The sequence below is a fragment of the Lontra canadensis genome, unplaced genomic scaffold, assembly GCF_010015895.1.
Source record: "Lontra canadensis isolate GAN:19392208 unplaced genomic scaffold, GSC_riverotter_1.0 scaffold74, whole genome shotgun sequence".
NCBI lineage: Eukaryota > Metazoa > Chordata > Mammalia > Carnivora > Mustelidae > Lontra > Lontra canadensis.
In genome coordinates, this window is record NW_022631068.1 from 6,163,794 (window position 1) to 6,184,275 (window position 20,482).

Here is a 20,482-nt window from a genome sequence, read left to right on the forward strand (position 1 = left end):
TTATATTTTAGTATTTTATAGAAATTAAAAATTAATATAAATTGTAATTAATATATTATATATATAGTATATAATGCTTATATAGAAACATTTTTAGCCTTTTGAAAATGACCGATCAAGGGAAGGCTAGTGCTTGGATTAACCAGCACTTTGAGAGGTCATGTTACAAGAGACAACCAAATGAGAGGAAACATTCATTCCTTTTGAGCTTTACCTTTAGAGCAGAGGAGAAGTGTTGAGTGGCTGCTCTTTGTTGTGTGATAGCCTGCCAATTTCTAAACAGAATATGGAACAGGTGGGGAGAGAGGAAATCCAGACTGTGACCCAGAGAAGCAAAGAGGAGAATGCATGAAGTCTAATGAGTGTCTATGAAGAATCAGTCAGTCATAGACTCAAAACATTTAGCTTAGTCTTGTAAAACCTTAAAATAATGAGCAAAGTGCTGTGGGATTATCATAAATAATGATACTCCCCAAAAGTTGTGAGCATTCTGATAACATGTGATTGCAAGTGATTATGGTAAATCACCAAAGACTGAGGAGATTGTTGAATAACTTTCAAAAAGTTCTGCAACTTGGCCCTGATGAGGTCACATACTGAATAGGTCCCCATATTGTCCTAGAAACTGAGAGATTGAGTACCTTCAAGTATTAAGTCAGTGGAGTAGGATATCCCCAACTTCTGTCTCATTAACCTCTAAATAGTTAGCTCCTTGCACTTTTCCATAGTGCTTTGCTAAAAGTGAATAGCTGATAATCATAGTTTTATTCTTCATTTATCCAAAGGAATTAAAATGTCTATTTGAGTAGATAGTAAAGAGCAAAGGGTGTTCGACTTAAGAGCTTCTCAGATGCCTTAAACACTGAGTCAAGATGCAGGCCCATTACGCGAATTTAGAAAATGCAAGTCATTCTCCCAGATTCTCTGCCTCTAAAAGCAAACACACAACATACAATGTTGTGCAAATCCTTACGTGGTGTATTTCAGAATGTTTTCTTGTCTGAGAGCTTCTTTCTACATATTGGTTGCTTTAAATATATCTACTGTAGTCAGGAATAAACAACAACTCTGCTTTGGAGGTGCTATTCTCAAAAGTGATAATGTTTGCCTTAATGTCGGTTTACCTTAGAGTTTAACTTAGTTCAGATTTGTTGAGCCCTTACTAAATGACAGGTTTTGAACTAAATTAAAAGAGCAGTCAGAACATTGTCTGGTTTTATTTGATTTTTCTTTCTCAGATGGTTATGGTGCTAAGCATAGTGTTTAAAAGCCCAGGTTTCAGACTCAGGTAAAAATGGCTCAGTATTTGTTTCTGGAAATGATTTAGCCCTTTTAAGTATATTTTCTTCATCGATACAAGAGAGTAATAATATAATAAACGTTCATCTGGATTAAAAAAGAGTGAATTAAATAACTCAGACATTTAAGGTATGTAAGAGTCATTCACTGACTGGGTTAATCATGATAACAACCGGGACTCCGTGGACATGGTACTCTATTGTATGCCATTGTGAAATTGACCAGCCTTTGTCTCAAACCTTCAATAATCTAACTTGGAAGACATTTTTATACACAAGTAATACACTTTTCCCCAGTATACTTTCTAATCTGTAGGAAGTATACTTCAAATTACACTTAGGGAAAAAAAAAAAAAACTTCCTTAATATGTTTATATTCAAAATCTGCTTAGTCTATGAACACAGTTAAAATGCATTTTATTCATATTTCCTGTCCTCATGATGCCCAGAGAAGAGTGTCTTACACAAAATTATTAGCCAAGAAATGTGTGCTGAATTGATGCTGGTAGGTTAGATTTTCAGTTGAGCTATTTCGTATGACATACCGCTGTGTGACAATGTGACAAAATACTAATGTTTGACATAGAAAATACCTAAAATTGAAGAACCAATCTGCATTTTCTGGGCTAAATTTAGCTTCGAGACTAAATATAAAACTCATAAGAGATACATATTTAAAATGCAATTAAGGTTTTTTAGCTTTCCTAAAAATTAAAAAAAAATTTAAAAATACAGCCTCTTTAAAGCTTGTCAGATACATTTCTTGTCCCTCTGACTCTGTCTCTGTCACTCTCCCACTCACTAATGGTAAATTTTTGCAAATATATTCAAGAATATGAAATGGACACATAAATGTGAATCACTCTGTGATAAGATTCAGGATAGTTTATTCATAAACTCGAAATTTACTGACTCATTACACAGGAAAAAGCATTATTCTTTCCTAAAAGATAAAATGTAATTTAGTTAGCTTTTCTCATTTATTCTGTGGAAGTTATTGCTTATTCTAGGAATGAGTAAGCGGTCATTTGAAGACAGTATTTTTCTTTCTTTTCCTATAAAGAATTTATGACAGATTCAAACAACCAAGACCATTGCTCATATTACGTGTGGTCATGTGTATGTTTCCTCTTCTTCTTTTTCTTCAGGTTGGCATGCTATCTGCTGTGCCACACTTAGTAATGACAATTATTGTGCCCATTGGAGGACAGATTGCAGATTTTCTAAGAAGCAAGCAAATTCTTTCAACTACTACAGTAAGAAAGATCATGAATTGTGGTGGTAAGTACATAAGTCACGTGAAGGACATGATTTTGGTTCATGAAGTACTGATCTACAGGAGTGAGTAATTTTACTGTGCATGTCAAATATGCAGCTAAATTCATGTCTTCCCTGTTCATTTATAATCACTTCCCTATCCTCAAATTTTCACAACTCCTAGGTTTTTTTTAAAAAAAGATTTTATTTATTTATTTGACAGAGAGAGACAGCAGGAGAGGGAACACAAGCAGGGGGAGTGGGAGAGGGAGAAGCAGGCTCCTTGTTGAGCAGGGAGCCTGACACAGGTCTTGAACCCAGGACCCTGGGATCATGATCTGCGCTGAAGGCAGATGCTTAATGACTAGGCCACCCAGGAACCCCTTATGACTCCTAGTTTTAAATAACTACATAAATAGCTCATCCTTGCCCATCATTGGAACTTAAGGGTGTGCTCAGTGTTTTTATTAAAATGGAAAGCTTCAGGGGTACCTGGGTGGCTCAGTGGGTTAAAGCCTCTGCTTTCAGCTCAGGTCATGATCTCAGGGTCCTGGGATCAAGTCCCGCATTGGGCTCTCTGCTCAGTGGGGAGCCTGCTTCCTCCTCACTCTCTCTCTCTCTCTGCCTGACTCTCTGCCTACTTGTGATCTCTGTTTGTCAAATAAATAAAAATCTTTAAAAAAATGAAAAGCTTCAGTAATCTCTCTGCATAAATTATAACTGTTATTATTATTTAAATATTTTATTTATTTGAGAGAGAAGGTGGGGTAGGGGCAGAGGGAGAGAGAGAATCTAAGGCAGACTTCCCACTGAACACAGAGCGCATGGGCTACCTGGGGCTTGATTTCACCACTCTGAGATCATGACCTGAGCTAAAGTCTAGAGTCTGAGGCTTAATGGGCTGAGCCACCCAGCTGCCGCTGTTATTATTACTTTTAAGATAGACTCCCTGAAGAGGTTTCTTAGGTCAGATAAGCTTGAGAAGTTCTGGCACTTTTGGCTCATTGGAAAAATTTACACAAATTTCTGAAGTGCTTACGTGTGTTTGTTTCTGAAGGTTTTGGCATGGAAGCAACCCTGCTTCTGGTCGTTGGCTATTCTCACACTAGAGGGGTAGCTATCTCATTCTTGGTACTTGCAGTGGGATTCAGTGGATTTGCTATTTCTGGTAAGATACATGTTCTTAAATTTATAAATGTAACATGCTGCTTTTGGCTGGAATAATGCATATATTCTCCTTTCCTCTTTAATATTCTATTGTTGAAAATTTACTTAACATAGTCCCACTAGAAAGTAAAAAGAATAACACATTTGGAAATCGTTATTTGGATTTGTCACTTCTCATTTTCCTCCTGCTTACCTTTCTTCTTCTTCTTCTTTTTTTTTAAGAGAACATTTCTCTGTGATTTGAGCATCACGTATTAAGTATTGAATAAGAAACCATACTTTATTCCACTCCGATTATATCTTTGAGCTAAAGTATAAAAAAATATTTACTGAGCACCTGCTGTATACCTAGTCTCCTGTAAGGAGAGCGTTGAGCGCGTTGAGTGTGGTAGAGAATAAACTTCAGTCACCCACTTCCCAGGGGTTTAGGATTCTCGGACTCTAAGCTGATGTGTGTTATTTCAGGTTTCAATGTTAACCACTTGGATATTGCTCCGAGATATGCCAGTATCTTAATGGGCATTTCAAATGGTGTTGGCACGTTGTCAGGAATGGTTTGCCCTATCATTGTTGGTGCAATGACAAAGAATAAGGTAAGATGCAGTTAAAGAAATGATCCGTTTTAGAAGATTCTCCCTTATGGTAGAGAAGAGTTACTGTATTCTGTTTGGCGCTCTCTCTGTGGTCCAGCCACCAGACCTCTGATAAAGGAGTTAATTGAGGCTCACTAGAAAATCTCTGAGAACTCTGAGGAAGTCTTCCTTCCTAACTAATAAGCAGTGTGCTTTTCAACACCTTTTAATATTTCTTGTATCTCTGGTGTAGCAAAACAACAACAGAAGACCTTTTTTTTCTCTTAGCTTATTAGAGCACTCAATAGAAGACTTCTGAGCTTTATTTGGAAACATCAATTCAGACTCTGCAGTTATCAGTGGGAGAATATTGTTATTAGCTCTCTGTCCTTACATGTAGAGCTTCACAATTATTGTTCACCATAAGGAAATAAACAAAAGAAGTAGGAGGAAAAAATACACGTAAATCAATGGAAATTCCAGGAGAGATGATGGGTATTTTAAAAATTAGCAGACCACAGTTATGTTTGGAGTTTTATTTCAGACCCTGAGATTTAAAAGACTTTTTAATTAATGAAAGTCATAACATTATGGAAAGTTTCTACCACAGTCTTTGCTTTATAGAATCAGAACAGGGTCTTCCCCTAAAGATAGCATTTTTATGAAAAGCCTGATGGTGGAGCATTCGAAGAAGAGGTTATGCTTTTCAAACATGGGGAGTCTGTTCTCACCGTGCTGCTTTTTGTCACCGCAGTCACGCGAAGAATGGCAGTATGTTTTCCTGATTGCTGCCCTGGTCCACTACGGCGGAGTTGTATTTTATGCAATATTTGCCTCAGGAGAGAAGCAACCCTGGGCAGACCCTGAGGAAACAAGTGAAGAAAAATGTGGATTTATCCATGAAGATGAGCTCGATGAAGAAACAGGGGACATTACTCAAAATTATATAAATTATGGTACCACCAAGTCTTATGGTGCCACAACACAGGCCAATGGAGGTTGGCCTAATGGTTGGGAAAAGAAGGAGGAATTTGTACAAGAAGAAGTACAAGACTCATACACCTATAAGGAGCGAGATGACTATTCATAACAAAGCTAATTGCTGGATTTATTTTTAGTGTTTGTGATTAAATTAATTGTGATTGCACAAAAATAAAAAAAAAAAAGTGGTGTACACACGTAAACATATCAACCAGGCAAGTCTTGCTGTAAAAATGAATCAAAACAAACTCATGAAGTTACCATCAAGTGCAATCTGTAGAAGTTGTGAAATGCCATCATTTCCATTCAGGCCATCCATTTTTGCGTTTGTGATTTAAAGGTTGACTGGTCAAAATTGTAGAAACGAGTAGTTACTCATTGGATTCATGTGAGCTAAAACTTATCACCATTTAATAAAGCACAACTACGACAGTTGGCACATCCCATCCTACAAAGGTTAGGAAGCCAAAGCTACTTGATCATGCAAAATGCACTTATATATTTGTTACACTGTATTGCAAGATATCATGCAGAAGTCCTGTTAAGAAACCTGAGGATGTCACGTTGGCTGGATCAGGTGGTGGCAATGTTTATTGAATATAAATTATGGAGTTGATATATCTCTCAATTAGAGAAGAATATTGTGGGCTAGCAACTAGCAAGGTGTACTAAATAATTATTGTTATTACATAATGTGGAATATTTTGTTGGTTCTGAAAAGAAATATCTTGCAGTGTTTTATATGATATGCTTGTGCACATATACTTATATCTGTGAAAGAGAACCTGTAAAGGGAGGGGTATGCTTCATGTTCTTCCATTCATTTACCTAACAGTATAAAACACTTCACGTTTCAACAGAAATCTGACTTTTCATGTAACATATCACATAACTTTTTGCAAAAAATATAAAAAGTAAATAAACTTTAATGTATTTTTTATTACAACTTTGTACTGGTTGTAACTTGCATTAGAAAAAAAAAAGTTGCATACACCATAAAGAATCTAATAAGAAATTTACTATGGAGATACAGCCCTTAAAATGCAATATTAACAACAAGAAATAAAAAAAATGGTTTAGATATTCTTCTTCCTTAATAACAAAATACTATATGAAACTTGTGCCACAGAGCTATATATAATATGAAAAGATAAACTTAATAGAGATATTGTAAGTAGATGATTTTATTATTTAAAGTCCCATTTAAAAGATATTTGTCTTAAATATATAGGACAATAAATTATATTAAAAGTATATCTATATATATCTGTATATCTTATACATATCCATACACAAAAGCATAATAAACAATCGTCACAAAAAACCAAAATTAGCATACACCTAATGTTGGGTTAGGGGACTGCAATTTCTACTTTCATAGAGTCATAGAATTTTAGATGGGCCAGAGGCATTTTGCTTGTCATTTCTTAATACAACTCAACAGGAATTGCAACATTTGTGTTCCAAGCAATAAGTGCAATGCATACAATTTCCTGTCTGTATATTATCTTCATTTTGCTTGTGGTAGTTGTCTGGGTGGTTGGAATGATTTTTTTTTTCTTTTAAAAAGTTAACATCAGATCTCTTTAGAATGTTCTAAATGATAATAATGCATTTCCCAATTCAATGCAAAATGTCATCGGTGTATTTAATTGTCTCTTCTGGATATTTGATCTGTTCATTGTATTGTGCTAGTGACTGGAAGCCGTGCTACTACAAATAGAAAACATAACATTTGTTTTAAAGATGCAAACCATCCCGAACCTTAAGAAAATAAAAACATCCTTTGCTTTGTGTCTCAAAGTGATGTAATGTGATCATAGCTTTTGTTGTGTTGAATGAGAAGATGTGGACTCTCATTTTGTTGCTGCAAAAAAAAAGTATTAATAAAATGCTCTATTTATCCTTTTGTAAAAATACAATACATTAATTTGGGTTTACTTTATTTAGTTTGCAGCTTTATGGGAATTTAGCTTTTTTGTGCTCTAGTGAAGCCAAAGCTAGGTTTGAGAATAATAACCTTTTTAGCTACTTGAGCTCTAATGGAAGAACATGGTGCTCTTGTTATTACATATTGTAATATGTTATTACATATTACAAGAGAAAATAACTCTTGTTATTACATTATTACATGTAGAGTGTGTGGGATGTGGTTCCATAGACAGAATTTTGCATCAAGAAATGGGTCTCAGAGTCAGACTCTATCTTTCAATGATCGTCTTCTCATAGCTTGTGCACTAAACTTACAGAAAACCTTGGGAAAAAAATTCAAAAGTTGTCAGGTCAAGGATCCCACCTAATTTGGATTGTACCTGTAGATTGTGCTGGTCATTGTCCTAACCATTCTAGGCAGAGTATTCCTGTAACTCCACAATGACCCAAAGCAGGTGCTCCTTTTCAGCCCAGATTGCAAGGGGAGAAACTGAAACTCATGAAGGTTAAATAACTTTTCCGAGGTAAAACAGAGTACCGGCATTATATTATAAGGTGTCAGCTAAACCAGCAAGCTGTGAGCAAGACGTATCAAGGCAGCAGCCAGTGGAATGTCTGTGTTGCTGGAAAAATGATCATTCCACTCCAGTTCCCAATTTGACAGATGTGTAGAAAGGGAAGACCATAATCATACAGCTCTGGAATCTTCGATTCCTAGAACTTTACTGCTCAAAAGGACTCATGGGATGATTTAGGTGACATTCCTTATTTAACTACCAAGTCTCAATGAGAGAAACTGACTGGATACAGAGGATACAGAGGATGTTGTGGGTTTGGAATGGAGTTGTTATGGTAAGCTGTGCGTTGTTTTTATTTTTACTTTCTTTTCTAGCCAGGACTTACGTAAGAAGTTAATTGAAGAATATTTATTGGTTGAACCACAACCCCATATCCACAACTCACATAAGCTCAGAGTGTGTGTGGAAGGCGATGGGAGGGGAGGGAATGTATTTTCTCTCCCTACCATCCTCTGCACAAAGAAACAGCCGCCAGAGACCCAGCTCTCTTATGGAACCTCACATGACATCCTTGTATAACTTTGGCAAAAAGGAAAGCATCTTGGATCTAATACTTTATAATTTTCCCAATTCTATAATGCAAAAGTTTACATGTCCTGTAAGAGAGTAAGAGAATCATTCTAACGATGTCTCCAGAAATTACCACTGGCTACCCTCATTTGTTCCTACACCTCATCTTCCATCTTCCTTTTTTTCTTTTTTTTTTTGAGAGAGAGATTGTGCACAAGCAGGGGGAGGGCCAGAGGGAGAGAGAGATCTCAATCAGGCTCTGTGCTCAGTGCAGTCTGATGTAGGGCTCAGTCTCAAGACTCTGAGATCATGATCTGAGCTGAATCAAGAGTCGGAAGATTAACGGATTAAACCACCCAGGCACCCCTTCCCTTTCTCCTCACACTCCTTTTCCTCCTCATCTCAATGCGTATCCCCATCTGCAATGTTATATATATATGAGGTATTTTGTAATTTGCAAAATGCTTCCTTATGCATTATCCCATTTCATCCATACATCTGCCTTGTGAACTTGAAAGGCCACATATCAATATTAGCATTTCTATTTTCCAAGTAAGGGAACTGGGTGTAAGAAAGTGTAATTAACTTCCTAAATATTCCCTAGGTAGGATTAGAACAAGATATAGACTATTTGGCCACAGCAAGAGAGTGATTTATTTTTATCTTTAAATCACTTTATTACTATTCTGATTATAAATGTGGTACAAGGGAAAGGAGCTTTATTAGGTAAAGAACCGTTTTTAGAAACCGCGGAAATGAGGGTAATTGATAATCTCGCTATCCAGAAATAAATGCCGTTTAATATTTCTGGAATCTTTTATAAGAAAAATATGCAGAAAATATTTTACAGTTCTCAAATTTGTAGTCATACTTGGTCTATTTCGGCAAACTACTTTTTGGATTGACAATATAGCATGTGTATTTTTGTATTTAAACAATAGTCTAATATTTTACTACATGAGCTGTATTTAATCTATGTATCCAGTACCTTATTTATGAAAATTATATCTATCTTTGCACCTTTTCCCCTTTAACTTTCTACTTGCATGGGTGATTTTGGGAAATGCAAAGTTATATATACACACTTTAAACCTCTAACCATGACGGATATTTAAGTTACTAGCCCTCGCTTATTATTCCTGTGTTTGTCTATGGAGAGTGCTACTAGCAATCTGCTTTTCTGGGATTCATTTGCTAATTTATGGATTCACTCAATAAATGTTTAGTAAGCATCAACATTGTGCAAGTCACTATCCATACCGTGGTGAGAAAACAGCCCCTGCTCTCCTGGCTCCTAAAATCCAGATTTCCTCTCTGAGGTGTTTGCAGCACCCCAGCTGCCTAGACAGGGCACACAGATATGACTGAAGTTAAGAGGCTTTTCCCTGAGAAAAGGTTTTTCTTAATTCCCAAAACTCTCAAAGGTGGGTGCATTCAAGGTGCTCCCCATGTCAATTTTTTTTTCTTTTTTTTTAAGTTTCAGGTGAGAATACTTTTCTCAGCCTTAGAGGTTCCCACGCTGAGGGGAGTCCCGGCCCTTTGGCGAGATCAGCATCAACTACCTCCAGTGCCTGGATCTCCGCAGAAGGGGAGATGGAAGAGCTGAACTTCCAAGCTCGTTTTCCAGCTTTCTTTCTGTCTGTGTTCCTCCCCTGGGTTTCTAATGACCTGCACATTTTTTCTATCTCATCTCCCCACGCTACTTATATATACTCCCTTGTCAGTCTTACCCACAGACCATGGCTACTGAGATTTAATTCTTAATGGGGTGATATCACTAGCAGGGTCTTTAAAAATTCTTTTTTCTCCATCCTCATACAAGACCTCAAAACTGCATTTTTATTCTGTGGCTGTCAGAAACACTTCCTCTGTGAAGGTTGCTCTGTGCCATATAGTAGCTGAAAATGCCCCAGCTTCTCCAAGCTTCCCCATGAATGCGGCCAGGCACCTAAAAGCTGCTGCCGCCGGACCTACAACCCTGTGGCTTGTCCAAATTCAGCAGCTTTTATTGAATGAAACCCTCAGATTTTACCAACAGCAAACCAAATGAAGAAAACGCTTCACTTTTGTTAAATCGCATTCAAGGACATGTTTTATTACTTTGCTCAATATGCATTAGATACAAATCCTTGCATTTCTAAGGGTTTGAGGGCTGCTTTTGCTGTTGCATTAGTGCACTCTTGGCATTTAGAAATGAAAAGACATGGGGTCTGCCTGCCACGTCTCCTTCTTTGTCTCCCTCTCAAGAAGCTTAGAGACGGGCTGTTTGGCTCAATCGCTATTTTTATCTTCGTTCCTCATTTTCAGTTAGTTCTGTTTTTCATTGTTTGTTTATTTAGGTGTTATTACTTTGGATTTTGTTTTAAAGGAGGACGTGAGTGAGCAATCTGATAATAATAATAATGTAATAATAATGCTATAGGAATCTTTTATACAGGGCTTATGAAATTCCCAGGTTCCCAGGGTTTCAGAGGTAAATATCTAACTCATTTAATCTTCAAAATAACCCTTTGTGGGGCGCCTGGGTGGCTTAGTTGATTGAGCAACCAAGTCTTGATTTCGGCTCAGGTCGTGATCTCAGGGTCCTGAGGTCAAGCCCCACATAGGGGCACCACATGGAGTCTACTTGAGATTCTCTCATTCGCTCTCCCTCTCCTTCTGCTCCCTCTCCATGCATGCTCTCTCTCTTTCAAATAAATACGTATACAAAATATTTTTAAAAAAATCTTCAGGGGCGCCTAGGTGGTTCAGTGGGTTAAAGCCTCTGCCTTCGGCTCAGGTCATGATCCCAGGGTCCTGGAATCGAGCCCCGCATTGGGCTCTCTGCTCAGCAGGGAGCCTGCTTCCCCCTCTCTTTCTGCTTGCCTCTCTGCCTACTTGTGTTCTCTGTCTGTCAAATAAATAAATAAAATCTTTTAAAAAAATCTTCAAAATAATCCTTTGTGGTAGATACTATTGTTAACTCCATTTTGTAAATGAGAGGAAGCAGGCACAGAGAAGTGAAGTAACTTAATTTCTTTGAAGCTCTGTTTTTTTTTTCACCAATAATATGGCCCTCTAATACCTAATTTGTAGCTGAGATTGTGATTAAATAAAATAACAGATAAAGTTTGTAGCACAACTTTCATGTTAGTATTTAAGAAGGGTCCTCTTGTACCTTTCCCCCTTGTGCTAAGGAAATAGAAGGTATGGACTCTTCAAGTGTGACTTCAATGTCAAATTCATCACAATGGGTCATTTTGGAAACCATCTTCAGATATTTTTATTTTTACCAAAATTAAATTACTCAGGGTAGTTACCTAAATTACTTTTCTATTTATAGCTTATAGAGTCTATGCAACAGAAAACAGGTGCAAAATAATCAGGCTGTAGGATGCTATTCATATGAAATATATACTTATCAGATGATATACTATGTAGTAAAAGGATAAAGACAGGGATGGGAAGGAAACACAAAGAAGTATTCATGGGGGTGGTAGCTGGAAAGGAAGAAAGAAAATAAATTTAGGAAAAGCCTAAGAGAAACTTCAAATTTGTCATTTTTAACTTTGAAAGATGATCTGAAGCAAACATGATTAAATACTAATATTTACTTATTCTGAGAATTTATGTATGGCGTTTTATTTCTTTTTTAGACAATTCTCTGTATTGTAAAATATAAAAGCAAACCAGATAAGATATTTTGCCTGGGAACACAAGTTTTATTTCTCTCCAGGTTTTTTTTTTTTTTTTTAATCTCTGGGCTGCCAATGAAGATATTGTTATAATTTTCCAGAGCATTTGACAGTTTTCAAGAGCCATAGCATTTAATGCAACAGCTTTGGGAGAATGTTTTTATTTTATAAAGTCAAGATAAAGGTAGAATTATACACATTTATGAACAGGTTTATGAATCCAAATGAAGTTCTTGGGCACAAAGCCAACAAAAGTGTGCATGAGAATAAATGTCACAGATGAAAGCCTTTTTTCTGACAGATCTCATCCGTCTATAGGACTGCTTCTCAAAGATTAAAAAAGAGGTTTGAGAAGCATATCTATCTCCTTGAATGTAGGGTGGAAATTACTGCACCACCATTAATCTAAAGGCATATTAATTCTCAATTCCAGTTGCAATGGGATAATAGAAAAATCAGAATTATGTGGATTAAATATATAAATCTGCCAAAACCTCTTTTTATAACCCAAAGCAAGTCACCTCAGCTCTTTGGGCTCCAGCTTCCCCATCTGGAAGATAAAGGAATTCATTAGTCTTGATAGTGTTCTAAAGTTCCTCCTGGGAAGTTTTCTGATTTTATTCCCACTGACAAACAGCTGAGTTCCTCAAGTTAACTTAAGATTGTAATTGTTCTCAGAATTCCATTAAATATAAAACTAAATTTTTACTTTCTTGTCTTTTTTTTTTTTTTGAAGATTTTACTTATTTATTTGAAAGAGAGAGAGAGTGGAGACAGTGAGCAGGAGATGGGGGGAGGAGCAGAGGGAGAGGGAGAAGCAGACTTCCTGCAGAGCAGGGAGCCTGAAGATGAGAGGCTTTATCCCAGGACCCTGGGATCAGGACTGGAGCCCCCCTGGGATAATGACCTGGGCAGAGGGCAGACACCCAACCAATCTAGTTGCCCCTAAATTTTTACTTTCTACCTACACTTTTATTGACATTTAAAAAATCTCGATAGTCATTGGAGGTTTGTTCATCCTGGTGGGCTTCTTTCTGTGATGTTACTTTCTTTCTGACCCTTTAAAGAAACACCTTACACATTCATATAAAACTGTGGGTTTGACAATTATACAGAACCCTGTATTAAGTAAATGTCCTGAAGTGAGTTGACATACTTGTGTGACCAACACAAGTCTAACTTCTAGTAACAGGTCACACTCAACTTTTATAGGTTTGATGGGATATATTATAAAGTCCTGGCACTGGGAAGGAAGAAAGTACATGCTCAAAACCCCTTCAATGTATAGATGGGGGAGCTGCAGATGGAATCATGAAATGACTGGTCAAATTCTCCCCAGGTAGTGAGTAGCAGAAGGGTTATGTTAACCTACATCTTGGGATTCATAACAGAGCTTTTGAGATAATTCAGGAACATGCTTTCATTCAGTAAGTCAGGCAGTCTGTCAAGTAAATATTTATTGAGAATGTGTTATGTGGCACGTACTAGGAGTATGGTGGGGAAAAGAGCTAAATGGATTCTGCCTTCATGGAGCTGTAAATACATGGAGGTGACAGAAAATAAAGAACGAACAGAAAAATCACTTATGGTTGTGATAGATGCTATGAGAGAGATGTATAGCTACATTGAGAAGTTCAAATGGGGGACTTGACCTAGTCTATGGGTGGAGGAAAATTTTCTCAGGGGTGTTACATAAAATGTGAGACCTCAGAGGTGGGTATGACTGAGCCTGCCAGAGCATAGCAAGAAGAATGTTTCAGAAAGAGAAAATGGTATGTGCAAAACCCTAAGGTGGAAAGAACTTGGTAATTACTTTGGTATTTTAGTGATAGCACTACATAGATGTTAATGAGTATGCACACAGAACAAGTGAGACTTACTTAATATGTAGATATGTTAATCAGCTAAGCTTAATTCTAGCATACTAAAACATTTTTTCAGGAGTTACAGTATTTGCCCATTCATTACTTCATTCAACATCTATTAAGCTATATGCCGTCCTTATACTATACTACAGAGATAAAAAAATGAATTAGGCATAGTCTCTGCTCTTGAGAAGCTAATGGTTTAGGAAAGAAGAAGAATAGAATTAAAAATAGCTATAGAAGGAATGTCATCAGAGCAAAAAAAAAAAAAAAAAGAGAGAGAGAGAGAGAGGACTCAGTTGGTTAAGCAACTGTAAGCAACTGACCGATCATGACTCAGTTAAGCAACTGACTGATCAAGACTCAGGTCATGATCCTGGAGTCCCAGGATGGAGTCCCACATTGGGTTTCCAGCTCCATGGGGAATCTGCTCCTCCCTTTCACCTTCTCACCTCTCATGCTCTCCCTCTCATTGTCTCTCTTGAACAAACAAATAAAAACTTAAAAAAAAAAAAAAGAAAGAACTTCATATGTATAGAATCTCTCATTTGGGCAGCAAATTCACATATCAACAGCAATTCACAATCATTTCTGTTATAAATATGCCACTGTACCATTTCACTTTTACACATGATTTATCACAATTTGCAATTAGGCATTTATTTGTTAATAACGTTAATATTAAGTTATTTTTCCCACTAAACTGTAAATGCTGGGAGGCATATCTTTTGCTCTCCATATTATCTCCAAGGCCTAACATAGATTAGGAACTCAACAAATAATTCATGGGAGAATTCATGGTCATAGAATTCATGCATAGTCGATATGCAGGCAGAATTATATTATCCTCCTCATTAAATTAATTCTTCTTGTCGAAAGTCAGAGACAGAGAGAAGACATCAAACTAGACTTTGAAAGTGGAATAGATGTTTGCCCACCTTATAAGAGGAGGAAAGGCATAGACTCAGAGGCCACGTCACTGGCAGATCATGGAGGTGTAGCTACAGTGATGTGTTTGGAGGCGTGAGCAGGTGATGCGGATGGACTATCACGTATGCTTAGGAACAGGTACGAGGCTGAATGGGATGATTAGCCTGGACATGTTGGGCCTTAGATGGCAGACTACACTGTTTAGATGTTATATTCAAGAGAATTTTTAGTTGAGCCTAAGATGAGCATTTCTGTCTCATAGGATGTTGCATAGGAGTGGGGAGGGACTGGAAGTGGGTTCTGTACAAGAGTGCCGAGGCAGACATGGTGTGGGGGAAGATGATGTACTCTGGGAATCATAGTGTCTTTCCAGATGTTAAGATAGAAGCTTGACTTTTCATTTGTTTCATATCCACCTACTCACAGCTCAAACCCAAGAGCAGGATGTGGAGAATCAAAATATATTGACAAATACATGATTCATGCTTTTTGCACCTTGCAGAAGGAGTCCAAGTCAGAGTGATCCACTTGTCCCTGGCTTTCACAACTCTAGACAGAAAGAACTAGACACAATATTTATGAAATAATAACTTCTCTCTTTCTTCTTTTTGAAAAGCCTGTCTGAAACTCAAGGTTATCCACAAGGACAAGACAAAGTGTCTCAATTTTGGTTGTTTTCTCTCTCATATCTCAGAGCATTTTTGTTCTGGAAATAATCCTAAATTGGTTTCTTTCCTCAAGGAAGTTGATGCACTCAACTCAGAGAAAAATAGACTCATCCAAATGGTAGATTCAAGTTAAGGTTTGACCATACTCCATCATTTTTTGTGCTTTTTTTTTTTTTGAAGTTGTATTTCTTTAAAAGAATTTTTTCTTGATAGAACATGGTTCTTTATGATATGTCTGGAAACAAAAATAAAATCTTAAAGTATCACCAGGGGGCTTGTAAGGTCAAAATTGTACTTCTTTATCAGTAATGGTGGACATAATAGTTACCTGCATTAAGGGTTTATTTTTAAAAGCACAGAAAGGGATGGGTGATCCAAAACATCCCCCTTACTAGGAGTTGACAAATTCAATGTTGGAGTTGGCCTCACATCATGTTGAGAAAGGGACAGGCAGGGCAAGGTAGGGGTCTCCATGAGTAGTCTCACAGAAATCCCAAGAATGTGGAGGTGTAAGGAAACCAGAGATAAGGGAACGCTCCTGACCCCCCTGCCCTACGTGTCTGAGAAGGGGGGTAGTCTTATTTAAGACAGTCTCTGCCAGTGTCCAGCCTCAGCAGGTCCAGGTGTCCCCAAAGGAGGGATGGTGTCGGCGAGATGGATGGGAGAGCCACACAGCGAGTTCTGGTCAGTAGTCAGGCATCTCCACCTTTGTTCTGATTATCGAGCTTCTTATATAGGCAGTTTAATGGGGGCAGGGGTTTACATTCATGCAAAGGACATTAAAGGACTCAAGCACTCATCAAATAATTTCTCTTTGTTCAGCCCATGTTATTCTAGCTAAGCTATAATGGGTACAGACTGGCGCCACGGATGGGGTTTTGCTTCTTGAGTAATCATGTCCCCTCAGAAAGCCATGGGAGGTGCTTTTTGGTGACTTATTCTGGGGTGTGCAGGAAAACAAGAGATAGGTTTATGGAAAACAAGAAGCTATCTGAAGAAATTAAGTATATAGGAGGGAAGTAGGAAAGAGAAGGCATTGCCTTTGCAGGAGGCAGGGTGTATTTTAATGGCTCTGCTTATGAAGGCCTTGGACAAACATCAGCTTAGGGAGGAGACCATCTACTGTACGCATCTAAAGTTCTCCGTTGTCCTAGGTACAGAATAATTTACCTCCTTGAAGTTGCTCTGGCCCATAAGCCTAAGAGATGTTTGTAGCAGATTAGCAAGGGGCTCCTTATTTGAGAGAGATAACGGGGATCAGAATAAAAGGCAAGAGACTCAGACCATGCTTATCTGCGGGGCTATCCGGCCCTCGGCAACCAGCAGGGCTCTCTGGCCCTTGGCAGAGTTAGGCCTGCATCAGCTCAAACCTTAACCTAGTGGGGCAATGCCCTCCACCAGGCTTCATGGCTCCCAACAAGTCTCCTTTGGTCAACAGAAAATAAACAGACCCTAAAAAGAAGTGAGCCATTAAAGATGTTACCACTAGTCCTGCTTACATAAAGGTGTTGTCAAGTAGAGAAGTCAAAAGACTTAAGTTTCCTGGTTAACTTTCTATAAAAGAACAACGCTGGAGACCCTCAGTGGCCACCCCGTTGGGACCCTTCTCACTTCTGAGAGCTTTTTCTGTACCCTTGCTTGAAAAACGTTTGCTTTACTCATTGTCTGTCCGTGAGATTCATTCTTCAATGCCATGAGACAAGAACCTCACTCTCTTGCATCCATACCTCCAACGGTTTATGAGCAAACCACTTCATTTCTCTGAGGTCAGTGTCCTCATCTTCAAAATGGGCATAAAATGCAGAGCTCACTAAATCGTGGCAAAAATTAAGTCAGATAACTTGATCTGTGAACTGTGTAAATCTCTGTAGGGAGCCAAACAAATGCAGGGACTTCAAGCTTCCCCATTTGGGTGAAGTTAGCAGCTCTGCAAAAGGCTCTCAATAAAAGGAAAGCATTTCACTGGATATAAACATATTAGCCCATTGGTAACTATGAATCTTTTATGATCTATTACAGGTTTTCAAAATGTCTTCAGTTATTCTCTGTAATTTGATCCTCACTCCAATGTTGTGACTTAGAAGGGAGAAGAGTCATTAATCTCTCTCTCTTTTTTTTTTTTTCAAATAAAAAAAGGATCAAGACTCAGAGGTAGTCTTTGATTTGTCTGATATGGGGCTAGAACCCAGGACTAATAGGACATTCTTCAGTGTGGTTGGGCAGGAGCATGACTGCATGAAGACCCTGTGTGGGGAGAGGAGAAAGGGACACTGAAAATAAGGCAATGATCCTGGAAGCCTGGCATGTCATGTTCTGTTTTGCTCACTGACAAGAAGTTACTTTTATTTTCACATAACCCTTATTTATTATTGTCTTATTATTGGTGCTTCCCAGCAAATGTACTGAAGGAAGCAATCATGTTTTATTTCTCTTTATGTTTTCCCACAGTACCCAAACCGTGCCTCTCACCTAATATAGAATTGAGTGGAGGGAAACTCAGAACACCTCTGCATTTGCTTCCTAGGGCTGTCATTAGAAAGCATCACAAGCTGGGTAGCTTGGAACAACAGAAATTAATTGTCTCACAGTTCTGGAGGCCAGAGATCTGAAATCAAGTTGTCAGCAGGGCCAAGCTCTTGGTAGAGGTGCTAGTGAGTGATCTGCTCCAGGCCACTCTTCTAGTTTTGGTTAGTTCCTTGGCTTATGACAGTATAACTCCAATCTTTGAGTGATATTCTTCTCCCTGTGTACTTGTGTGTCTCTTCACATGGCATTCTTTTTATAAGATACCAGTCACACTGGATTAGGGACCCACTTTAGTTCAGTGTGACATTATCTTCACTCAACTAATTATACCTACAAAGACCTGATTTCCAAATAAAGTCACATTCTTAAGTCCTGTGGGCTAAGACTTCAACATATAAGTTTGGTGGGGGGACATAATGCAAGCCATAACAACCTCCCTCTGGTCTTAAGAGATCCTAGAAGTCTCTCAATTTTTCAGAGCTTTTTCAATTGGGGAACACAAAGCAGCTATTCTTAATAATCTCTCCATTTTTTTTCCATTTAGTTTGAGTAATAAAAGTCTTGCAAAATATTCTAACTCTTGGCTTATTGGGGGCATTGGTTGCCTAGCATTCTCTCCAAGATGTATGGGAATGTGATCTCTGACACGGCCAGAAGTGGGAGAGTAAAGATGCATTCCAGCCAGTGAGGAAGACATCACAGAGACACTACACGGTCATTCTGCTGACAAGGAGTCAGTCTGATAAGACATGTTGTCGATCCCCTCAAGAATCAGATGGCAGAAGTCCTAGATCAAAGGGCAAGAAATAAAATGAGCACTGGAGACAAGGACATAAAACAAGTGTACTTGGCTGTGTGACTGGTATCCCAAATCAGTCGAGAGTTTGATTTTTTCCACTTGGCAGTTCATCTTGGTCTATGCTTAACATTACTCAGAAAATTAAGTGGATCTCTTCAACGCAATAGCAACAGCAGTCACTGCAGAAGGTAGAGCTGTTATTTGGAGTGAGTATTCTCCAGTCAACCATACGTATCTCAAGGTAAGATCTGTGCAATTGAAAAGTTGCCTGAAAATCAAATAAAACCAGAATCCCTCTAGGTCACTCTGCTTCTGGGTCCTAATGAGATCACGTCCACTCCTGGTCTGATGTCTAACTTTCCTTTTTGGGGAGATTCCCTTGGGGTGTCCTTATCCATTCGAGTCACTGACTGTGTTTCTGATGAATTAGGCGCCAGAGGACTGATCCACCCGTGACTTGCTACTAAGTGACTGGAGAGCTTCCAGCAGGGACCCTTCTTGATACCGCTGTCCTGGCCTGAGGGCTCTTGCTCTCTCCCATGTGGCCTGCCCTTTGCCAGTGAATTACAAAGAGGGAGATTGGAATAGGATGCCATTTCTTTTGGTCGCCTGGCTTCAAGGTACATGGTTGGCAGCAGAGTTCTGGCTGGGTTTCAGCCCCAGTGTTTCCCTCCACCCAGACTTGTCCCTTTAGCACTCTAATCTTTCCCTTAGTTACAACGAAGCTCAAGACAACCTGAAGATTCTACAAAGGTGGGTCCAAGAAAGGATCCGGGATTATAGAAGGTTTTCAACTGATCACTATTTAGGATTACTATTCAAAGGCCTACAGAGGTCAAGCATAGTACACAAAAGGAGAAAGGAGAGTAGGGATGGGGTAACACAGAAAATTCACACCCACTTGAAAGGGGACAGCAGGTCCTCAGTTCCAGCTGATTATGGCCCAGTGGAACTGATGCCACCTTTTTCTGAGAGGCAGAAAATCGAAATATTTATGTGGCATCCCAGAATTATTATTTTTAAATACTGGCAAACATAATGGCAAATCAAAAAACAATGTGAGCTAAACAGAATGTCTCCAGGCCAATTCGGCCCTTAGGCTCTCACTTGGAAGTCTCTGGGATGGCAATTTAGAGGCTATGTGACTTGGGAATTTCTCAGGCTTCTCATATAGGATGCTTTACTCATTTCAGGCCTGACTTCCCTCATTTCAGGCCTGACTTCCTAGAAAGATCTGTGAATAACTCCCTGCCATGCTCTTAACCTATGTCCCAGTGGCATACATCACCTTTTCCCCTTCACCTGCAGCTGTGCTGGAAAGCATCTGCCCACCTCAGAGGTCAGCCTGAAGAGATTTGAAGTCCAGACAGAAAAAACATTTTCCTCCTCATCCATGAAAGCCTACATGCCATTCATTCAACCAATATGGACTGTGTGACCACGCACAGGCAGATACTGCATGTTTGTCATGGAGTTTATTACATGTTTAGGAGACAAATTTTTAAGAGTAAGTAAGTAAGTAAATAAATAAATAAATAAACAAATAAATAAGAAATTTCAGAATGGTATGTGTTAGGGAAAAATAAGTGAGAGTAATGGGATAGAGAATGGTGGGAGGGTAGAGTTCTACCTTAGACTTGGTTGTCAAGAAAGCCTCTCTGAGGAGGAAACTTATACAGAATTTCTTAAAAGAGGAGCTGAGATGGGGATTCCTGAGTGATTTAT

At 38.5% G+C, this 20,482-nt stretch overlaps 1 protein-coding gene and 1 long non-coding RNA gene across 2 annotated transcripts in view; both read left to right on the forward strand.

Moving 5' to 3' along the window:
* Positions 1 to 5,460, forward strand: part of SLC17A6 (solute carrier family 17 member 6) — a 39,790-nt gene extending 34,330 nt beyond the window's left edge. The window contains exons 9-12 of the mRNA XM_032881219.1: positions 2,447 to 2,579; positions 3,613 to 3,723; positions 4,188 to 4,315; positions 5,049 to 5,460. Of these exons, the coding sequence (XP_032737110.1) occupies positions 2,447 to 2,579; positions 3,613 to 3,723; positions 4,188 to 4,315; positions 5,049 to 5,384 (708 nt within the window). The 3' untranslated portion in view covers positions 5,385 to 5,460. The remainder of the gene's footprint in view (positions 1 to 2,446; positions 2,580 to 3,612; positions 3,724 to 4,187; positions 4,316 to 5,048) is intronic.
* Positions 5,461 to 18,652: 13,192 nt separating this feature from the next.
* On the forward strand, positions 18,653 to 20,262 carry LOC116881372. The gene is made up of 2 exons (XR_004385399.1): positions 18,653 to 18,998; positions 20,066 to 20,262. It is a non-coding gene; the product is annotated as an uncharacterized LOC116881372 (long non-coding RNA).
* Positions 20,263 to 20,482: the final 220 nt, after the last annotated feature.